We start from the raw sequence: 22366 nt of genomic DNA on the forward strand, positions 1-22366 counted from the left end.
ATCTTCCACCTCACTTATCCGTTCTTCTGCCTCAGTTATTCTGCTATTGATCCCATCTAGAGTATTTTTCATTTCATTTATTGTGTTTTTAATCGATGCTTGATTCATCTTTAGTTCTTCTAGGTCCTTGTTAACTGTTTCTTGCATATTGTCTATTCTATTTCCATGATTTTGGATCTGGGAAATAGAATCTTGGATCAGCTTTACTATCATTACTCTGAATTCTTTTTCAGGTAGACTGCCTATTACCTCTTCATTTGTTAGGTCTGGTAGGTTTTTATCTTGCTCCTTCACCTGCTGTGTGTTTTTCTGCTTTCTCATTTTGCTTATGTTACTGTGTTTGGGGTCTCCTTTTTGCAGGCTGCAGATTCGTAGTTCCCGTTGTTTTTGGTGTCTGTCCCCCGTGGCTAAGGTTGTTTCAGTAGGTTGTGTAGGCTTCCTGGTGGGGGGGACTAATGCCTGTGTTCTGGTGGTTGAAGCTCGATCTTGTCTTTCTGGTGGACAGGTCCACGTCTGGTGGTGTGTTTTGGGGTGCCTGTGGCCTTATTATGTTTTTAGGTATCCTCTCTGCTAATGGGTGGGGTTGTGTTCCTGCCTTGCTAGTTGCTTGGCATAGGGTGACCAGCACTGTAGCTTGCTGGTCGTTGACTGAAGCTGGGTGCTGGTGTTGAGATGGAGATCCCTGGGAGATTTTCGCTGCTTGATATTATGTGGAGCTGGGAGGTCTCTTGTGGACCCGTGTCCTGAAGTTGGCTCTCGCACTTCAGAGGCACAGCACTAACTCCTGGCTGCAGCACCAAGAGCCTTTCATCCACCCTGCTCAGAATAACAGTGAGAAAAAGTAGAAAGAAATAATTAGTAGAAGAAAGAAAGAGAGATTGAAAGAAAGGAAGAAGGGAAGTAAGGAAGGAAGGAAGTAAGAAAGAAAGAAAGGAGGGAGGGAGGAAGGATGGAAAGAAAGGAAAGAAAGGAGGGAGGGAGGGAGGAATGAAAGCAAAAGGAAGAGTGAATGGAAGAAGAGAGGGAGGGAGGAAGGAAAGAAAGAAAGAAAGACAGGAGGGAGGGAGGGAGGGAGGAAGGAAAGAAAAAGAAAGTGGAAAGAAGAAGGGTGGGAGGGAGGGAGGGATGGAGGAAAGAAAAAGAAAGAAGGAAAGGAGGAGCGGAGGGAGGGAGGGAGGAAGGGAAGGGAGGAAAAAAAGAAAGAGCAGGTAAAGTAAAATAGAATAAAGTATGAAATATAGTAGCGTTATTAAAATTAAAAAGTAATTATTGAAAAAAAACACGGACCGAAAGAACCCTGGGACATATGGTGGAAGCAAAGCTATACAGAGAGAATCTTACACAGAAGATTACACATACACATTCACAAAAAGAGAGCAGGGGGAAAAATCAAAAATCTTGCTCTCCAAGTCCACCTCCTCGATTTGGGATAATTCGTTGTAAAAAGAGGAAAAGGGCGAAAAGTCTGAAATCTTGCTAAGTCCACCTCCTTAATTTGAGATAATTCGTTGTAAAAAGAGGGAAAAAAAGGGGGGGGGGAAGTCTTAAATCTTGTCCTCAAGGTCCACTTCCTCAATTTGGGATGATTCGCTGTCCATTCATGCACTCCACAGACGCAGGGCACATCAAATGGACCGTGGAGCTTTAATCCGCTGCCTCGGAGGCTGCACAGAGAGATTTCCCTGTCTCTGCTCTCACAGCTCCCGGGTCTCAGCCTTGGACCTGGCCCCGCCTCTGCGCGTAGGTCGCCGGAGGGCGTCCGTTCTTCGCTCAGACAGGACGGGTTTAAAGGAGCCGCTGATTCGGGGGCTCTGGCTCACTCAGGCAGAGGGGAGGGAGGGGAATGCCCTCTCCTCGCGCACCAGGCAACAAAAGGGAAAAAAGTCTCTTGCCTCTCCGGCAGCTCCAGACCCTTTCCCCGGACTCCCTCCGGGCTAGCACTAACCCCTTCAGGGTCTCTTCCTGCCGCCAGCCCCAGACCTCTCCCTGCGCTCCGACTGGAAAGCCGATACCCGAGCCTCAGCTCCCAGCCCCGCCCGCCCCGACGGCCGAGCAGACAAGCCTCTCGGGCTGGTGTGTGCCTGAGGGCACCGATCCTCTGTGCCAAAATCTCTCCGCTTTGCCCTCTGCACCCCTGTTGCTGTGCTCTCCTCCGCTACTCCGAAGCTTTCCCCCTCCGCCACCTGCAGTCTCCGCCCGCGAAGGGGCTTGTAGTGTGTAGAAACCTTCCCTCCTTCACGGCTCCCTCCCACTGGTGCAGGTCCCGTCCATATCCTATTGTCTCTGTTTATTCTTTTTTTCTTTTGACCTACCCAGGTATGTGGGGAGTTTCTTGCCTTTTGGGGGGTCTGAGGTCTTCTGTCAGCGTTCAGTAGGTGTTCTGTTGGAGTTGTTCCACGTGTAGATGAATTTCTGATGTATCTGTGGGGAGGAAGGTGATCTCCGCGTCTTACTCTTCCGCCATCTTCCTCCGGCTCTCACGTGTTTATTTTAAATTTCCTCTTTGGTGAAGTCATTGGGAGTGACAGTGAGAGGGGATAATCCAGTTTTCACCTCCTGGTTCCTGGGAACATGACATCGAATATGGGGCATTGGTTCAGTACACATATTGTACCCTGGGAGGCAGCGCCTGACCCTAGCAGGCAGCCTAGCAGAGCTCTCAATGTAGACCATCCCAACTTCATATCAGGCCAGCATCTTCCGATCAATGAGGTTCACGGTGAATCCAGTGAATCCTGTTGTCGTGTGCTCATTGTTACACCTGCTTTGCCATAAAATTGATCCTGTGGTTTGAGGCAATAGAGTACACAATACTGTGGATAGGGGTCGGCTCTTATTTTACAGAAAAGGAAATGAGGCCAGGAGAGGGGAGTGTCTGATTCCAAATTACCCAAATTCCAGGCACCCTTTGTGCAGGAAGTGAAGTCTCCCGACTGGACCCCTCTCCACAACATCCCTCCTTCCCAGCATTATCCGTCATTCAGTCTTCATTTAACACATATTCACTGAGAGCCAGGGACTGAGCTTAGTGCTCCAATTTTAAATCTTTCTTTAACTGCAAGAGAATGCGTGAGATTGGAGTGGATGGTTGGCTTTGCAGATTTAAAACAAAGAAGGCCGCCCCCCACCCCCGCCCATACAGACCTGCCCATTGTAAACAGGGTGGGTAAACCCAGCTCCAAGTGTTCACACACAGCATGCACGCATGCACACACATGCACAGATACACGCATGCACACAATATACAAATGCACATACGTGTGCTCCCACGCATAGCACAGAAAACACCCTGGGAAGAGCACAGGGTGATCAGGGCTGCAGCAGGGTGGCCCCGGGGCCTGGGGGGCATAGAAGAGGGAGCAACGGACCCCATGGAGGTCAGGGAGCCTTCCCAGAGGTCAGCCTGGGCTGAAGGATGGTGAGGATGGAAGGCGTGTTGAGACGAGGGCTTGGCGTCCCAGAGGCTGGGGGACATGACTTGAGAGGGCACCCGGGAGCAGCACATGGAACTGGTGTCAGCAGATCTCGCTGGAGTGACTGGCTCTATCTCTTCCAGGTGCCCAGATAGATGACAACAACCCCCGGCGCACCGGCCACCGCATCGTGGCGCCCCCTGGTGGCCGCTCCAACATCACCAGCCTCGGGTGAAGGCGACTCGTGGATGAGAGAGCGTGAAGGATTCTGGGAAGGATGTCCATCTCTTGCCCTTTCAGTGTTTGGAAACCCACAGTATCGTTTGGTACTGATGGGGGGAAAATGGAATGATGTTCTTTCCTTTTTGGTTTAGGAAGAAGTGGTACTAGTGTGGTGTGTTTGCTTGGAAATCCCTTGCCCACAGTCGTGTGTTCATCTGAGTCCACCTCAGAGCATGGCGTCTCCAGGCCCCTCCTTAGTGAACACAGGTTCCAGCCTCGTCTTGTACTGTCCCTCCCACTTCTGACGCCACGGGCTCCACGATTCTCTGAGTGGTTCCCTTGCACCCCTGTAGCTGTTCTAGGATAGTTGATGCATGTTACTAAGTTATGTCTGCGAGTCTGTGAGTGCGTCCGACAGAAGACAGCCGAGGCCCTACATAGACACGAAGCCCAGACCTCAAGCCCTCGGGGGCAGCTCCAAAACTCATAGCAGGAAGATGTGTCCTCATCGTCCCCTCCCCCAGGTCTACACGAGAAGGAAGCCCACCCCACCGCCAGAGAAGCATCACTCTCGTCCTGTGTCAGGAACCCTGGTCTCCGTGACACCTGTAACTCGCCATGATGTCTTTCCGGTCTGTGTGTGTCCTTCCAGCCCGCTCCAGACTGCAGGCCTAGCCAGGTTCACACTCAGAAAGGGGTCTCCCACCCTCATTCAGGGCTGACCACGGTGTGGCCACAGCTGCTCCCGGTGCCCGTGTCCTGGTCCCTCCCAGGCGGATGACGAGGCCGTCAGATTTTTAAAGTTTTGTACATAGTTTTCCTTTGTAATCACCCTCATTTTTACTTAACAACTGACTTATTGTGACTCTTATTTCTGAATTCAAAGCTTGTGAAAAAATAAAGAAAATAAATGGCCCACTCCCTGACTGGGGTGTTTGCATTTAAGTGATGGCTGCTCAGGTGCTCATGCTTTGTGCTCCCCTTTGTAGTAACGGGACAGTGGTGCTTGCTTCCGCAGGACTCGCTCTCGTTAGGTAGCCGGGGGAGCGGAGGAGGGAGGAGAGGGAGCCAGTCATGATTTGGGGAGTGTTAGGTCATGAGAACCAGGATGCGAAGAGGAGGAGGACGGCTGGCCAAGGGCTTCTGTGAAAGAGGTTGAAATCACATCATGTCCCTTCCCTCCTGCCCAGCCTTTCCTTGGTGTGTTGTCTCTTCCTGTTTGTTATGTGGGTCAGACTGCCTCAGATTGGAAGTGCCCAGCTTCTGAACTTCACATTTCTGACCTCCAGTCCCACGGGAGGTATACATTCTAAGGAGGAGTAAAACCTCAAAGTTGTTTGTCTTGATTACCAGTTAGTAGTGATGATGGTGATGCTGCTGCTCCTGCTGCTGCTGCTGATGGTGATGATGATGGTGCTGCTGGTGGTGATGATGATGCTGATGGTGATGATGATGGTGGTGATGGTGATGATGCTGATGGTGGTGATGATGGTGATGTCACGTGATGATGCTGATGGTGATGGTGGTGATGCTGATGGTGATGTCACGTGATGATGGTGATGATGGTGATGGTGGTGGTGGTGATGATGCTGCTGCTGCTGATGGTGATGATGGTGGTGATGGTGATGCTGATGGTGATGATGATGATGCTGATGGTGATGTCACGTGATGATGGTGATGGTGATGATGGTGATAGTGATGGTGGTGGTGGTCGTGGTGATAGTGATGGTGGCATTATCTGTACAGCACATGCTACATGTCAGGTGCTCTGTAAGGTAGGCACTATTGTTAACATCTTTTACAGATGAGTCCTAGAGAGGTCAATAATTCATCTAAGATCACACAGGAAGTGGCACAGCCAATATTTAAATCCGGGACCCACATGTCCAAAGCTCCTTGCTTCTAACTGCTAAGCTTTGTCATTTGAGGCAGGATGGCTTTGGATGGGCGTACGTCTACTTTATGCTTTTAGTGTCTTCTCCCCCTACCCTCACTGGGTTAGGATACTTTAAGGTCCAGAGAGGTGGCAGCTTAGGGTCAGTTATGGATGTTCTTGAAACAAAGTTAAATACTAAGAAGGATCAAGAATGGAGGGTAATGACCTGATATTTGGCCTTGGCCCATTGGGACTACTAGAGGACAATGCAGAAACTTCCAAAAGAGTAAAGTTGGCAACAATAAGTTACCCACCCTGCTCTCTGGAAAGCACTTCCTCTCTCCCGCATCACCCCCCCAGCCCATCAGGGAGCAGAAGCTGAAGTGGAAGCAGCCGTAACAACCTCTCTCTAGGACCGACTCTGATGGGGCCCTTGCCTGGCTGCCAAGTCACCGGACCACTGCCCAGTCGGCATTACCTGCTGAGGTTCCCAGCACCCCTGTCCTACATTAGGTTCCCAAGAGGCACAGGCACAGGGGTCCTGGCAGCTGCAAGACAGACAAGCCTTAATTTTAGGAGGCTGAGCTGCAGCATTCCTTTAAAGTTCTTTTCATTATCTCTTGAAATGGTAGGAGGAGGTGGGAACTTTAGGGGAAGGCTAACTATTCTCCTATTCATTCATCTGCCCCCTTACTTCCCCTTTGCAGAGAGCATAGCACGGTCACAGTTTCCAGGAATTAGGATGTGGAAGTCTTGGGGAGGGGGCACTATTCTGCTACCACAATAGTCTTCTCAGTTTCCTTCTAGAAGTTTTATCTTTCACATTTAGATCTATGACCCGTCTCTCATTAATCTTCGTACACAGTGTAAAATAGGGCTCAAGCCTTGCTTTTTTTTCATATAGAATCCAATCGACCCAGTGCCATTTATTGAAAAGACCATCCTTTCCCTCATTAAGATGCAGCAGAGCCTTGGTTGTAGACCAGGGTGACCATAGTGTATGGTCTTCTAACCTAGTGGTCCTGAAGTACACTGCTAAATAAACATTGGACACAGCTTGGCTGGGCTGGGGTGGGAGCCCCAGTTTGTAGTGTCTGCTAACTTCTATGGTGCCAATACTCTCACTGTAGCCAATTTCAAGCTACCAACATGAAGCCAGTGAGCTTTCAATCCATGCAATGTAAGTCGGGTCTGGTGTCCCAGTAAATGCCAGTACATTTGGTGTCATTAGCTTCAAGTTTTCCTTCAGTGACGCCAATTCATGGAGCAAGAGAGCAAGAAGATTCCTGAACAAACGGGCTTCTACCAAAATGAAATTTCCCTCCTCCCTCCTTCCCTACATTTTTCCTTCCACCAGTGTATGAGGAGTGCCTATTTAGTACTAGGCATCATCCTAGTAGGGGAAAGCAATGGGTGTATATGCCAGGGGGAAGGTCAGATATTAACCAAATTATTACCCAAAGCATCTAATTACACACCATGCTAAGTGCTATAAAGGAAGCATTTTGCAGGGAGTAGAGAATGCTCATCTCCCACTCCTCATGTCCCCGAGAGAGAGGCGTCCGCTCTCTGGGTGAGAAACGTGGAGGCTCTCCTGGCCTCTGTCTCACTCATTCTTCCCCAGCAGAGGGAAACCACCTGATTTTTCAGAACTGAGAGTGCTAAGTGGCTCCCTTCCTCCTCCACGGAGATGACCGGCCTCAGGACACAGTTCCCTGGATGCAAATTTACCACGAAGTTAGTGATGCTCGTCAGGTGACACTGGGAGGCCATGGGCATATCTGGGATCTGGGTTAGGGCAGACGGAGTTGGGTTCAGTGGGGATGGGCATGTGTCCCGTGGACGTAATTCCAGCCAGCCCAGGCACAAATGGCCACCCCCTGTGCCAACTCCCCTGCATCGTGACACGGAGCGCAGGCCAGGGGACACGACGCAAATGCGTCCCGTGACACCTGGCACGAGCAGTGCGCCCAGACCGGAAGTGCGCCCAGACCGGAAGTGCGCCCAGCAACGAGGAGAGGGAGCACTGAGGCAAGTGTGCAGAGCCAGAAACTGGTCCATGGAAATCTAGCCATCCGATGCACACAACAGTGAGTGGAGAAATGTTAGAACAAAGTATTACACAAGTGGGTTAGGCAATTCATTGACATAAAAAATTATAGTTTTGTATTTGTGATTTCGTGGAATTCATCAGGTTCTAAAAATATTTGTTCTGCTCTCCTCTCTCATTCTAAACATATATTCTCTTTTATACCTTTTGTAACTTTATTGGCTTTTTATGAAACTCTCCTTGCCCCAATGTACAAGTTCCAGAGACCCTCCCATCCTCCCATCCCACCCTAACCCCCCCCCACCAAATCTGGGTCCCCTCGCCACTCCTCTCAATGTGTTTTGGGGGGTGTCCCCATGGTAGAAGCCTGTGACTGGGGCCACGTCTATGTCTGTGTTGGGGGCGGGCAAGTTTAGATCAGGGGTATGAGCAGGCTCTTTGTGGACACAGAGTCCCCCAATTTGGCCTCATCAGTTATAGAGCTGATACGCAGATCTCTGTGGCTGCTTTGCCTCTATCTCAACCGGTTCCAAACTTGGATGAGAAATAAAGGAATGTAACTACCATCCCCTCCCCCATCCCAGCAACAAAATACACAGACTGTTCTTTTTTTTTTTGCGATACACGGGCCTCTCACTGTTGTGGCCTCTCCCGTTGCGGAGCACAGGCTCCAGACGCACAGGCTCAGCGGCCATGGCTCACAGGCCCAGCCACTCTGCGGCATGTGGGATCTTCCCGGACCGGGGCACGAACCCATGTCCCCTGCATCGGCAGGCGGACTCTCAACCACTGCGCCACCAGGGAAGCCCTATACAGACAGTTCTTAAGAGTGAAAGAGGGGGTTCTGATCTTACCAAGGTGGGCAGGGATGGCTCTTGAAGTCGTGAGTGAGCCCTGTTGAGATGTGAACAATGGCTAGGAGCTAATGAGGCAAAGGGGATGGGAGGGGGCAGAAGGGTTCCAGACAGAAGAATGTCATGTGCCAAGGCCCTGTGGTAGGCAGGGGGTGTGGCACATATGAGGCCGTGAGAGGGAACAGAGGCTGGATGGGGGCGACGGCATCAGCTGGGCTGGTGGGGTGGCAGATACCAGACCTCACAAGGCCCTGTGGTCCATGTTAAAGAGCTTGCTTTTTCTCCTAAGAGCAAGGGAACGCCACTAAAGAGCAGCAGTCAGATCTGTGTTTTAAGAAGTGTGGACAGATCAGAGGAGGGTGGGGCAGGGCAGGGCAAGAGCGGGAGCAGTTAGGAGGCTTCTGCAGCAGCAGCAATATCAGCTCCAGAGTGATGACGGCAAGACAAACCCCAGGTTGGCTGGAGACTCTGTTGACCATATATACCACATTGGCTTCATCCTAGCAGCTCAGACAGAGGCTAAATTTGCATAAAATTTAATCCATTAAACAGATCAGAGAGGCTAAATTTGCATAAAAATTAATCCATTAAACTCTTCAATACATCATCATTCATGAACCCTTTCCATTTTTACCTTCTTCCATCACAGCCCATAATAAGAACTGGGGACACAACCCAGACGGAGGGAGGGCAGTTGAGATGTATCCTCCCTGTCTTCTTGCTTCTCCTCCTCTCTCCCCGGCCCTCGGTGTGCTGTTTTCATGCTCAGTATCAGGCCTGAAAGTCCTCCTCCACACCCCGGTGTCCCAGAGCCTGCGCCCAACACAGCCGAGAGTCCTTCCAGACGTGAGAGTCGCGTTTTGTTTTGAACGAGGCAATTCCATTATGAAAGGCACCTCTAGAGTCGATTTTTGATGTGATGAAAACAGACGCAGTCCACAAGCCTTTATGGAGAGTTATGCGCCCCACACTGTGCTAAGCAGCCCAGCAGTATGTGACAGGTGACATGTCCCCTGGACTAAGGAAGCTACACTTAAGCAAAAGCATCATCCATGCAAGATCCGTGGAGGCTGAACCTATACTGCTCGGGATCTTCCAGAGATCCTGGTGCTGCCAGGGCATCTCCATTTACCAAACTCACGTCACCAAATCAGACGTTACCAGCATAGGAGGCCTCTGCCTTCAGAATGCCTCTGTGCACAGGACCCATGTGACAAAAGCAATTGCTATGTAAAACAGGTTCTCAAAATATTGTAGGATGGAAGTCAAACTTCTTACAAGACTCTGCAGCATAAGGAAATATTTTATTTAGCCACTAGAGGGGGCTGTTGGCAAACTTTGGAAATTCGCCTGGTGACCAGTCAGGATTTGAGGATCTCCGATGGTTAGTATCCTTAACAAACGATGTAACTAGTATGGATTACTTCTTTTGTTAAGGACCCTCGCTTTCCTGACTAAGAGAGACTAATCTAGGTTGTAAGAAATAAAAATTCAGACCACAAACGGTCCAGAAAATCCCTGAGACAGGAGCTTCTATAACCTGGAGCCCACTGTGTACCGGGAATTTGTGGAAACCCTGTACTCTCCAACCCAGACTTGCCCGGGGTCAGCACGCTCTGACTTACATCAGTGGGTGATGCCCCCAAGGAAATATCTGGCAATGTTTGGAGACAGTTTTGGTTGACACAACTGGGGAGTGCTTCCAGCATCTGGTGGGAAGAGGCCAGGGATGCAGCTAACGCTCCTGTAATGCACAGGTCAGGTCAGCCCCACCCCCAAACAAAGAAATGTTCTCACTCCACATATGCATAGTGCCAAGACTGAAAATCCCTGATTTCAATGAAAAAGGCAATTTTCTTTCCAGGTGGGAAAGGCACTGGCTGGTCTGAAAGCTTCTGGATATTCTCAGCATCCACTGGGAGAAGCATTTCTCCTTAGGGGAGGGCTGCTGTCTGGCAGAAGAACTCATCCCTCCCAGGGGAAGTCCTCCTGGGCAGGGCCTCCTTCCTAGCGCTTTAAGTGTCTCCAACAGAAGACCCTAATGCAGGTGTCATGTATCTGTGGGTCCTTAGGTCCCCAGGGTGGGTGAGGATAGGCCTGCCGGCCAGGGATTCCATGGTCTATGTCATGAGGCCCTGAGACTCCTCAGATGCCCTCACTGAGACCAGGCCTTCGCTGCTGGCTGAGCCAAAGAAGGGAATGGGTCCTGATGAGAATCCATGTTGGCCAGTGCCCACGGTGCAGGGGACAGAGAGAGCGGGGGTGATGGGAACGGAGGAGAAAAGGCCTCAGACCCAGAAAACACCAGCAACACCTGGTGATCCCTTTATTATAGGCGGAACTCCACCGGGAGGCTGGCGAGCAGAGGGCCCCCAGGGCGGGAATGAGATCACTTAGCGCTCGTGGAACACAGGTTCGGGGTGACATCGGGACACGGCGGGTGGGAAGCACGGGGAGCCAGGAAGGAGGGGCTTCCCAAGGAACGGAGCCACATCTCGAAGCCAAGGCGACACTGAAAAACTGGAGCAGACATGTTTCCAACACAGGGGTGGGGGTGGGTATCATCTTCACAGGCGGTAGGGTCTGCCCTGCTCTTTTAGGCCTTTCTCTGGGACTCTGATACCCATTCTCCATCCCTGCACAGCAAGCCTGTGGGCAGAGGGGAGACCCCACTGTCCCCCACCCCAGGGTGGCCAGTCCCTCCTCACTGCCTGGGGGAGAGGCAGGTGGCATTCAGATGGGGTCTTCAGGTTCCGTCCTCCCGACCAGGCTTAAGCTACAGATTGCTTCTTCTCTTTAGCATCTTCTTGGAATTCTCACTGTCACCAACCTCACTTTCTTGCTGGCTCAGCCTTTTGCTGCTTAAAATATGGAAGAAATGCAGTTGGTCAGAACTTTGATTCCAGGTCTGTCTAGATGCAATAACAATGCATCCAATCTGATCACATGAAAAGGCGGTGACAGGCCATCAAAACAATCTGCATTTTGACATGGGCTGTTAAGAAACAAAAGAAACTCCCAGTTTCCCTCTCTTTGGTGGGAGGTCCAACCCATGCTCAGACGACTGAGGCACCCCAGGATGGATCCACCCTACCATAAATCTGGAAGCATCTGTAGCTGGCAGCGCCCTGTTGAGGCCTGGGATTGCCAGCTACTCAGGCTGGATGCTGACGGGCTGGGGGGCGTGGGTGGTGGCTGACCTGGCCAAACTGGACACTAATAATAGCAGTAACAGTAATACCAACACTTCCCATTATCACCCATCATTTCTCGGACCGGAGTCAACACCTCTGAGAGGCGCTGGATTTCCTGCCCAGATTTAGGTGATCAACAAGGGCCCCGGTGTACCTGAGCGATCCTGAGGGGGGGCCCCCTGAGGCAGGGTCGTCATCCTTGGGCCCCCCAAAGTCCCCTCTGTCCCGGGGTGCCGGCTTCTTCCTTTTGGTCCTTAGGGGTTTCTCTGCAGGAGACACGTGAACCCAGAAACTGGCTCTGTGACTCTGGGTAGGTGACAGCATCTCTTGGCCTCACGCCACCCCATCATTGTTTGAGTACCTCTGGGGGCCAAGTATGCACTCAGTATCTACTGCTCTTAGATTCATTTAACTTGTGAGGAAACAGACCTCGCGGGGGGTGAGAGCTATCCCAAGCCCACAAGGCTGAAAGGTGGCAGAGCTAGGATTCAAACTCAGTCGGCCAGGCTCCTGCTGTGTTTCTACCACACCCAGTGGACTGGCAGCCTTCCCTTCCGAAGCAGTTAAGAACCTAGAACGCAGCTCCAGTACCATAGCTTTTATTTTAATAGCCCTCCGTGACTTTACACACCTTCCCCTTGCTATTCCGTTAGAGGCTACAGCACTCTGTGATGTCCCTGAAGTTCTGCTGGCCAAGGGAGGAGGGCTAATTATCCCCATTTTACAGATGGGGAAACAGAGTCAGAGACGAGAGTCAGCTACTGAGCGGCAGACCCAGGAATCGGAATTATTGCATTTGGAAGGGCCAGGGACACAGGGGCATCCTAGCCTAGCCGCTCATCTACAGACAGGACACAGAAGCCCAGAGAGGGTTAAGTGTGGTGCCTGGGGCCACACGCCAGTTAGTGGTAGACCCGGTGCTAGAAGCTATACTCCCAGCCCGGAGAGCCTGCAGGGCATCGCCTTCTATGACTCACCTGACAGCCCATGCTTATTGGAAAACGGTTTGCTTTCGGCAAGGGGCACCCGGGCCAACGCCGCCAACTCTGAGATGAAGCTCTGCTCAGCTTCCTGGATGCAGAGAGAGAGGGTCAGCTGGGCCTCCCTCTGCCCTGCTCTGCCTCTACATCGCCTTCCATCAGCACGAGGGGGCGCTCTGAGAGTGGGGACAGGACCGCGTCCCCAAGTGGAGGAGGACTCTCCAAGAGGCATCCAGAAACGCCAGGAGCAGGCAGAGACACGTGTGATGCGGGGGGAGCTAACCATCCATCCTCGCTCACACCAGCCATGGATCCCACTTTACAGATGAGAACACTGAGGTGCGAGGGGCTCGGTGAGGGCAGCAGAACCAGGATCAAGCGCACCCCTGCCTGACTCGAGTCTGAGTCCTTAACTGCCAACACCATTGATTAACAGCCAGACCCGGATTCCGTGGCTTATTAACTGTGGGGCACTGGGAGGTGACTTACCTCTCGGGGCCTCAGTTTCCTCATCTGTAAATGGGATACTGGGTGTAACCCGCTCCTTGGCTGTCGGAGTAGGACTTTAGGTGGTGGATGTAAAGCTCTCTGCTCAGTGACTGTCTACAGGAGACCCTCAGGGAATAGATGTTATCCACCATTAACATCTTCCTCATCATCATCTCAGATGTCACGGCCACACTGGGGGCGAACACTCAGATGGCGCCAACACTCCGCTCAGCACTTCCATTCTGGAATATTTGATTTTTTTTTACAGGCAGCCACTTTGCTTTAAAGCTGCACCTTATAATCTCACGCTGATGAGATTTTTCTGGGATGAGATATCCACAGGATATCACGAAAGCTGAGCTTCCTGTATGTTCTAGGGAAAGTGCAAACCTTAGTCACAGCAGCACTGAATGATACTGATGTTTGCCGTGACACCAAGAGGTCCGCATGGTGGTGATTCACACACAGGGAGACGCTCATTCCTTTCAGCTCAACAGACAAAACTGATGAGTGGTCAGGGCCTGGCACGGAGCTGGGTGCTGCAGACCCGGGGGAATCAAAGTTCACAGTTGAGCAGCGAGGCTGATGCGTCATCAGCCTGTGAGACTAGCGGGGGTTGAGGGGGTCCCGAGCAGGGCATGTGGTCCTCACAAAGGCTCCAGTGCTGACCTGTGGTCATGAGCTTAGCCTTTTACTATTTCCACTCCCCTGTAAACCACTGCCCACTTTGCAAAGGCCCGTTTTCAGAAGTTGTACCTGTAGCTGGGTCTCAAGCTGGGCTTCCAGATGGTCCATGACCCTTGCGCTCTGCTTCCACGCGTCCCGGCGGGTCCGCTGGTGTGCCGTGAACTGGGCCAGGAACTTTTTCTGCTGCGCCAACATCCTGGGGGAAGGAACAAAGGCTGTCAGCGCTGCCCTTCCAGCAGGTTCGTCAGACCCAGCACGAACCTTTCCCCAAGGCCTGCTGAGTCGTGGGAACTAGTGACCGACAGCCATCCTTGAGCCCTTGGAGCCAGAAGAATGGCCATCGTGGGCACGATTTACTGCGGCCACATGCCCCGTGGACACAGCTCGAGACCCTCCAACAGCGGCTGACTCATCAGAAAAGCAGATGCCATCTGATCGACACTTGAGAATTTACAGAGTCTCACACACACATTTTTCACTTGATCTTCAGGGTGGCTTGGTGACATCAGCAGGACAGAGAGGAGAAAAGCTCGGGAGAAGCTCAGAGGGCTGGGGGCAACCCTGAGGCCCCACAGCTGCAAAGCGGCTGGGCTGCAAGTGGCATCTTCATATGAGAAAATCATTTTAACCCCAGGGTATGGCAGGGAGCAGGGAGATGGTCCCCCGATAGGACCCGTCTTTAAAATCTCAGAATTGCCCTAACTCCTCCCTTGTAAAACAGAAGGCTCGTTTCCTAGGATGCAGAGTCTGAGAAACCCTGAATACAGCAGCCTCATTACTGCTAGTGGCAGAGGACAGAGCTGGGGCTGAAGCAGGGTCCCTGATCTGGAGAGAGGCCCCACCTCCCTTTCAGGAGCAGAGACCCCTCCCCTCCTGCTTTGAATACCCTCCCCTCCTTGGCTGACCTTCCTCTAGTCCTCAGCAAACAGGAGCATTCAATACCACCCACCCTGTTTCTGTAATCGTTCTCTGCCTTCTTCCTTTCAATCTTGTGGTTGATTTTCTGAAAGGGGCTGAATTTCTAGACCTGAAGGCAGAAGTCACTTTTAGCATCAATAGGCAGCTGTCCATGGAGTATATCTGAAGGCACAAAATTCCACCTGCTTTTGCTTCTGCTCTTCCTTCTACCAGTAATGCCTTTCCCCTCTTCGTTATCTTTGTCTGGCAAACTCCTATTCATCCTACAAGACCCCATCATCCGTCATCTATCCATCAATTCACTCATTCCTTTATTCATAAAAGTATTTCTGGACTTCCAGGTGCTATGCTGAGTTTTGAAGATACAGTTGTGAGTAAGAGATTCATAGTCTCTGCCCTCATGGGGCCCCACTTGGAGCTGGGGAGGGGGATAGATATCGAACAAATAACTGTGATACGGCTGAGGTCAGTGTTCTGCAGTGTTGTTCTCTCTCACACCCTCAAGGAGGATGCATTACTTTCCTGGGGCTGCTCTAACAAATGACCACAAACTAGGGGGCTTAAAAAAACAGAAATCTGTCCTCTCACAGAAGATCCCAGAAATCTTCAGCCAAGGAGTTGACAGGGCCACGCTTCCTCTGGAGGTTCTAGAGGTGAACATGTTCCTTGCCTCTTCTGGTGGCCGCGTGCACCCCTTGGCTTGTGGCTGTGTCACTCCAATCTCTGCCTCTGTCGTCACATTACCTTCTCTGTGTGTGGTCAAATGTCCCTCTGCTTCCCTTGCCATTGGATTTAGGACCCACTGGGATAACCCAGGGTGATGTCCTCATCTCAAGATCTTTAACATAAATGACATCTGCAAAGACCTTTTTCTGAATAAGGTCACATGTATAGGTTCAGGGATTAGGACATGGACATATCTTCTGCGGGCCCCTGTTCAGCTCACTACAGAAGCTGGGTGGCTTCTTTCTGTGAGCAGCCTCCTCCCCATACCCGCTCTGTCACCAGTCCTGGCCACTCTCGACTGTCATCTGCTGGCTTGTCTGCTCCCCCATGGACCTGGCTCTTGGGAATGCAGGGAAGTGACAGGCCTGCCCAGGAAGGGCCTGTGTACCTGGGTTAGGGGTAGGGCTTCACCCTCGAGGCCTGGGGAGCCATGTGAGGGTCCAGGAGAATCTGAGACATGGGCTGCCTCATGTTTTATGGGATGCCCTGGTTGCAGCACGGGAAGCAGGGAGGATGAGCAGGATTCTGGTCAGAGGCCGCAGCTCTAAGCCAGGAGGGGAGTAACAAGGTCCCCGGACAAGAGAGCCCACAGAGGACAAAGGCTGTGCTGGGACAGCCAGGTGGTGCCCGAGCTTGGGAGCAGGAACCCCTTCAGGACTGCTGACCCCTGGCACGTCCTGGAGGGAGGAAACGGCCTGACTGTGGGCCTGGCTATGGGATCTGAGTCACCTAGTTAGATGCGTAAGTTCATAGATTTCTTGTGTTTGGACTCAGATTTGACTATGGAAATGAAAATTTTTTTTAAAAATCCATTCTGGGGCTTCCCTGGTGGTGCAGTGGTTGAGAGTCCACCTGCTGATGCAGGGGATGCGGGTTCGTGCCCCGGTCCTGGAAGATCCCACATGCCGCGGAGTGGCTGGGCCCGTGAGCCATGGCCGCTGAGCCTGTGCATCCGGAGCCTGTGCTCCACAACAGGAGAGGCCACAACAGTGAGAAGCCCGCGTACCGCAAAAAAAAAAAAAAAAAATTCCATTCTGAAAGAGTTCTGATTCCAGAACTATTCGAAGTTCACATTGCACTGTGCAGTGCCTGATGGCTCGGCAATGACAGCGCGGACAGCAATGATGGACATCAGCGCCCTGGCCACGTGCTGGCCTGTGTGTGAGCATTTTGCAGGCTTTGCGTGGCTCATCTGCACAGTTATACATCTACGACGTAGGTGTTACCGCAACCCCATTTTACAGATGGGGAACCTGGGGCTTGGGGCGTGAAGGGACCCAGTCACTATATGGCTGACGGGAGGGGTCGCCACCGCGTCACCTGGTATCCCTAGGCAAGCTCACTCACAATCCCACCCCTTGCCAGAAATGCAGTTTGAAATTTACCACCTGACTGAGAATTGGGCTTATTGTCATCTCGTTTTTTAAAGTCAATACCTGTCCTCACCACACTGCTCTGTCCCTAGGAGCTCTGGCTGACTTTCACTAGAAACTGCACTTATGAACTCAAGGAGATGGGCATGGAGGGAAGGGCATCAACGGCCACGTATGAGCGTCTAAAGCAGTGAGACTGGGTCATGCACCCACACCCGCACTGGGCTTTGCTTTTATTTTCCATAAACCCAGCAGGGTTGGACCAGGCGGTGGCCGAGGCCCCTCCTCTTGGGTCACTGGGGTCAAAGTGGAGCCCTCGCACCACATCCGTCAGAATCCCTGGAGGGAGGGAGTGTGTTAGCAATTAGACGCCTGAGCCTCCCTCAAAGTCCCTGAGTCTGGGTCTCCAGGTGTGGGGCGGCCCTGCATGTTCAGCAGAAAGCCAAGTGAGACGGACGTCCCCCAGATCTGAGAACCACTGGACTGTAGTTTGATGGATATGCGACAGTCAGAGCAAGCCCCAGCCTCAACCCAAGGGCAGGGCATTTACTGACCGCTGTTAACAGCCAGAGGATTTACGGAGGGGATGCTGGACTCACTCTGACCCAGGGGACGCTGTGGTTCCTGTTTCCTAAATGAGCATCAGAGGAGGGCTGGGATTTACTCATGGCATGGCATGGACCTGCTCTTCTTTACCCTGCAGAGCGGTGGTCCTGCTGCTGCTTCCAGCCGGCGGGCTGCCTCTCCTTAGACAAGGGACCCTGCCCCTGCTGTGGATCTGCAGTGCCCTCTCCCCTCATCATAGCACCTGCACCAACTGACTGCCATCTCTTTACTTGTCCATCTCTCCCTGCAGGCTGTGAGCACCCGGGTGGGAGGCGCTGTCCCCCGTGCCTAGCTCAGGACCTAAGTAGGTGCTTACAGGGACTTGTCGGTGCTGAGCCCACATCTCCTCAGCCCACCTGGTGGCCGGGTGCCCTTCAGTGGACAGTTCCCACACGCACCAACGGCATCTTACAAGCACCTGCGACCGGGTACCAGGGCTTCCTCCGGCCATGAAGGGGGCGGGGGGCTTGGCCAGCTCAGGGATGCCTGGGAAGGCTGGAGAGTTAACAGCTCCAGGACAGACCCTCAACCAATGTGGAGGGGGGTGGGTAGACAAATCCCCTATTTTCCTTGCCCCTTGCTGCCGTAATTGGAAGTTGAGTTCTGCACAATCTCTCAGGAGGCCCAGACTGGGGTTGGGCCTCGGTTGCCATGGAAACCCCTCATCATCACAGGCCTTACTGGCTTTTCTCCCATGTGGTAGGCTGCTCAGCGGCCCCCAAAGGTGTCCACGCCCTAATCCCTGGAATGTGTGAAGATGTTATGTTACACGGCAATTGGGACTTTGTAGGCATGATTAAGGTTACTGATGTAAATTTGGAGATTATCCTGGATTATCTTGGTGAGTCTCATATCACCAGAGCCCATACAAGCAGAGAAGCTTCCCCAGCTGGGGTCAGAGAGATGCAGCAGAAGAGATTCCAAGTGTAGGCAGGACTTAATGCTCCGAGATGCAGGGGCCACGTGCAAAGACCAGAGAGCGGCCCATGGGACGTTGTGGGGGCCAGCCGGTAACCACAAGGAAACGGCACCTCCGTTCTACAAGGAACTGGATTCTGCCGACACCTGAAGAAGCGTGGAAGCTTCCAGAGCTTCCGATGAGAGCCCGGCCAGCAATACCTTGATTTCGGCCTGTGAGGCCCAGAGAAACTGGCGGCGCCCGCCCGACTTCTGACCTCTGGATCCCTGAGATAACACAGCGTGTGATACACGGTGGGTCCTTGTTATGGCAAACAGCCTTCGTCCTCATTCCCCTGCTCCCTCCCTGTGCTTCCTGGGCTCACCTGGCCCCCAGGTCCTTGGCTCAGGGTCTGCTTCTGGGGGAACCCTCAGCACGGATCAGAGAGGAGGTGCCAGTTCAGGGCTGTGAAGACCACTCAGACCTGGAAAGGAAGCTCCCGCCACACCTTGACTTGTGCCCTTGAGCCAGGTCCCTTGCAGGGGCCGTGTGTAGAAAGAAGAGCCAGACAGGGGCTCATGGGCTTCCACGCAGCGGGGGAGGCAGAGGAGACCCAGGTCCGCAGGCGAATGTGCGGGAGGTCAGCTCCCGAGAGTGTCAGTGTCACTTGCACTGAGTGTAAGGTCAGTGCCGAGAGACACGTGCAATGCACAGGGGCCGGGATGGCCCGCGTGGGGACCCACAGACAGCAGTGAGGCCTCACCTCTGGTGCACAGCTCCGGAGGCTTCCTGAGCTCCACCCGCTACCTCGGCCCCTGACGAAGGATCACTGAGTTCCTGCTTTTTCCGCAGCTTGAAATTTTCCATTCTCTCACCTAGAGCATTTAACATACACACAACGGTCAGGGTGCATGTCTGAAGGACTGACACTGCCAGGTCTGGCCCGGGAGCTGAGGTGCAGGGATCAGCAGGACACGCGTGCTCTCAGATGTGCCTCTACCAACACCACAGTTCACCCTGGGAAGGACTTCGTGTGCGTGAGGATGCTGCAGCTTCCATCACACCCTGTGAACCCAGGAGGGCAGCACCCCGGCTCTCCCTGCAACTGCTCAGGCCCGGCTTTCTTGTAAGTATCAGGAGAAACGGGAGCCGAATAAGAAAGAGTTAACACTAAAGGGCCACCACAAATGGATAAAAATCCACACCAGGAAGGAAAAACCATTCAACAAGCAGAGCTGTAGCAGTGCAGTTAGCCTTACAGACATGGGTGCTGAACTGGGTACTTTCCAAGGAGCTGGGAGGTTTAGCCTCTGAGTCCAAGGTGCACTGGTCTGCATATCAGAACCTGCTTATTCTTTTTTTTTTTTTTAATTTAAATCAATGGTATATTTTGAAACAGATGATGAAGACTAAAATTGGATTCTTACTACCACCTGAATTAACTGCCTATTTATTGGACCATAGTTATAATGAGAGGATGTATGAAGGGGGAACCCAACCCTAGCCTTGCAGATGCAGAAACCGAGGCCTAGAGAGGGGATGTGAGCACCCTGGTCCCTGAACGTTCTGCAGAGGCGATCAGTCTCATCTGTCTCCTGCTGAAGGAGACCAACCCTTACTTTGGAAAAACATCAGGAAGGATCTGTAGCCAGCTGGCAGATTTCTGGGTGTGTCCCAGATTTTATCTGAATGTAGGGCTCAAATTCCCCAGGGCAAGCGGAAGAGAAAAGTGGCAGCTGAGCTTATTGAGAAACGTAATATTCACAGGAGACCTGCCCCCAGGACCCTCTGCCGGTCCTTCGTCTAGGGATCTTGGACCGTCCAGGAAGCATCCATCAGAGAACATGGAATTCTACTTTGTTCTGAAGCCCTGGATGCAGGGAGGGATGTTACAAGAACAGGCTTTAAGGAACTGGATTTTGTCTGTTACTACATCGCGTTCTTGCTGGCCTTGGGAATCTTGTCCATTCCATCCCCTGGGTGGCCTCTTACAAGAGCCCAGAGGGGAAAACTGTCTGGGTCTCAGGCACATTTATGAGCCACTAGCCTTTTCTTATGGACACTGTGACAGCTTTACTTGAGGAGATTTCTATCTCTTTGGCCACCAGGATGTCCAGAGCCAAACCCATGTCACCTCTAAGTAGGGATCTGATGACGTATGTCCCAGACGATGGCCTAACCCCAACTCCACCTCACTGTCCTGTCCTTGTCCTGATTAGCCTACTTTAAAAAAAAATCCTACTGTACTGTATGGATATGTTTCTTTAAGTGCTTTTTCAAAAGCCTTCTGGGAACAGAGCAGGAGATAAATAAATACATAAAACATTAAAAACATTAAATCTCCCAAAATAAAGTTTGAAAAACCTGACATCTTGACCTGTCCCCAACTAAGAGCATGTTTGGCTCGTTGTTGGCAGGGCTTCCCAGTGGAAGGGTGCTATACCCTGTAGGGTCTTCAGATGATGCAGCTTTCTTTCCTCGTGGTCCTGCATGACCCTCCTGATCTGCTGGTAATACGCGTGCACGAGCCGGCCGACACCAGCGCTGGTCACGTAGACGCTTTCCACAGCCGCCTCCATCAGTGTTCTCTGTGGGCAGGAGGGACAAGTCTCAGCAGAGGGCACACGTGGAGCCAGACATGGCCGACATGGTCCTGGCTCCCATATTCCACCCACTGCCAACCTTGGCTGGTCAGGAGCAGGCAGAGAGTGCGTGGCTGGTTTAAACCAGTTTCGATAATCTTATTTTCCTTTGTCAGGGATGGTCTGAGGCTGACTGTATGACCCAGTTCTGGCCAATGAGATGAAATATTAGGGAAAGTCTGCTGAGGGCCTACCCTTTCCAAACATTAAGGCAAAGACTTGGTGGGGGTGAAAGACTTTGCTGTTTCCCTCTTCCTGCCTGGAATGCAAACTTGATGTCTGGAGTGGCAGTGGCCATTTTGAGACTATGAGGCAACCAACCAACACCAAGAATGATGGATCAGAAAGAGAGAGTCTGGTCCTTGGTCCTATCACAGAGCCTCTGTGCCAGCCTGAAACCACCTACTTCCACAGTTCTTGTTATGTGAGATCAGTATTTTTGTCACTTGCAGTTACATGCATTCCTCAATGATATACCTTCAAACCCAAAGCAGAACAGAAAGGAAATGCTGAGATGTCCCATTATCAGGGACATGTTGGTTGTGCACTGGCAAAATCACCGTCTTTTACTTCATAAGATGACGGGCAAAAGTCAGGTTCCAGAGCCCCCATTTCAGCATTTACTGAATGGTTCCAAGCTTTGGGCAAGAAAAAAATACCCATTTATTATTGTTGAGTGATTGATGATGTTCCAAGGCCTAAGAAATGTTACCTGATCTGCAGGTGTGGACGGAAGCTGTGGAGGTGAGGAGGGTTGCAGCTCAGGGTGCAGAGCAGGTGAGAGCCCACCTTCTCACTCCCGGGCCCTGCTCTTCCCTTACTGTGGCCGGTTCTCTCTCCCTCTCTTTCGGACATCTACATCTGATTCCACCCCCCACGAGAACTCTGGGCTCTGGCCTTGCACTTCCGGTCAGGAGCTCCCACTGATAGCCAGTGGCCTTCCTTGAATTTCATTTAGCACATGGAAGGCAGGAGACAGGAAGTCCCTCTTCTCCCCTCTCAAGTCAGCAAACCCGCCTACACATCACGCCTTCTGTCTGTCTGTCTTCCTGCCACAGGGAAGTGGTGTCTACCCCCTCTGCATCCCACCCCTCCACCCCTCTCCAGGGCCTCCACCATTCTCTCCTCATTAGTTTTTCCAGCTGGTGTACCATTCGAATCAGCAAACACATTTGCTTGAGTAGCTCCAACTTTTCAGCCCTCTCTCGATCCCCCTCAGGCACTGCCTGTGTCTCAGTTTCTGCAAAACTTCTCAAGGGTTAGCGTGTCCTCTCCCAGTAGATCGTAAGCTCCTTGAAGGCAGGAATGCTGCCACCTGGCTACTCTCTATCCCAGCACCTGCCGCAGGGCCTGGGGCCAAGGAGCCCTGTGAAATGAACATCCTTCCAGATACTGAGCCCATGTTCTTTCTGGTGCATTGTGTGTATTAGGGGTGGGG

General features: G+C 52.1%; 2 protein-coding genes across 5 annotated transcripts in view; one reads left to right on the forward strand and one right to left on the reverse strand.

Moving 5' to 3' along the window:
• CRMP1 (collapsin response mediator protein 1) overlaps window positions 1-3648 on the forward strand; it is a gene marked incomplete at both ends in the record, with an annotated part of 76210 nt that extends 72562 nt beyond the window's left edge. For both annotated transcript variants that reach the window (XM_079707415.1, XM_079707416.1), the window contains one exon: window positions 3557-3648. In XM_079707415.1, coding sequence (XP_079563541.1) covers window positions 3557-3648 — 92 coding nt within the window. The remainder of the gene's footprint in view (window positions 1-3556) is intronic.
• Window positions 3649-10728: 7080 nt separating this feature from the next.
• The window catches only part of EVC (EvC ciliary complex subunit 1), a gene marked incomplete at its 5' end in the record, with an annotated part of 78886 nt that continues 67248 nt past the window's right edge, over window positions 10729-22366 (reverse strand). The window contains 6 exons of one of the 3 annotated variants that reach the window (XM_079696628.1): window positions 10729-10935; window positions 11764-11875; window positions 12587-12680; window positions 13835-13961; window positions 19050-19161; window positions 20730-20874. In XM_079696628.1, coding sequence (XP_079552754.1) covers window positions 10809-10935; window positions 11764-11875; window positions 12587-12680; window positions 13835-13961; window positions 19050-19161; window positions 20730-20874 — 717 coding nt within the window. In that variant the 3' untranslated portion in view covers window positions 10729-10808. Of the gene's footprint in view, window positions 11277-11763; window positions 11876-12586; window positions 12681-13834; window positions 13962-19049; window positions 19162-20729; window positions 20875-22366 lie in introns of all 3 variants that reach the window. The other 2 variants (XM_079696630.1, XM_079696629.1) reach the window with 2 other exon arrangements.

The sequence above is a fragment of the Hyperoodon ampullatus genome (genome assembly GCF_949752795.1).
Source record: "Hyperoodon ampullatus genome assembly, chromosome: 1".
In the NCBI taxonomy this organism is placed as follows: Eukaryota; Metazoa; Chordata; class Mammalia; order Artiodactyla; family Ziphiidae; genus Hyperoodon; species Hyperoodon ampullatus.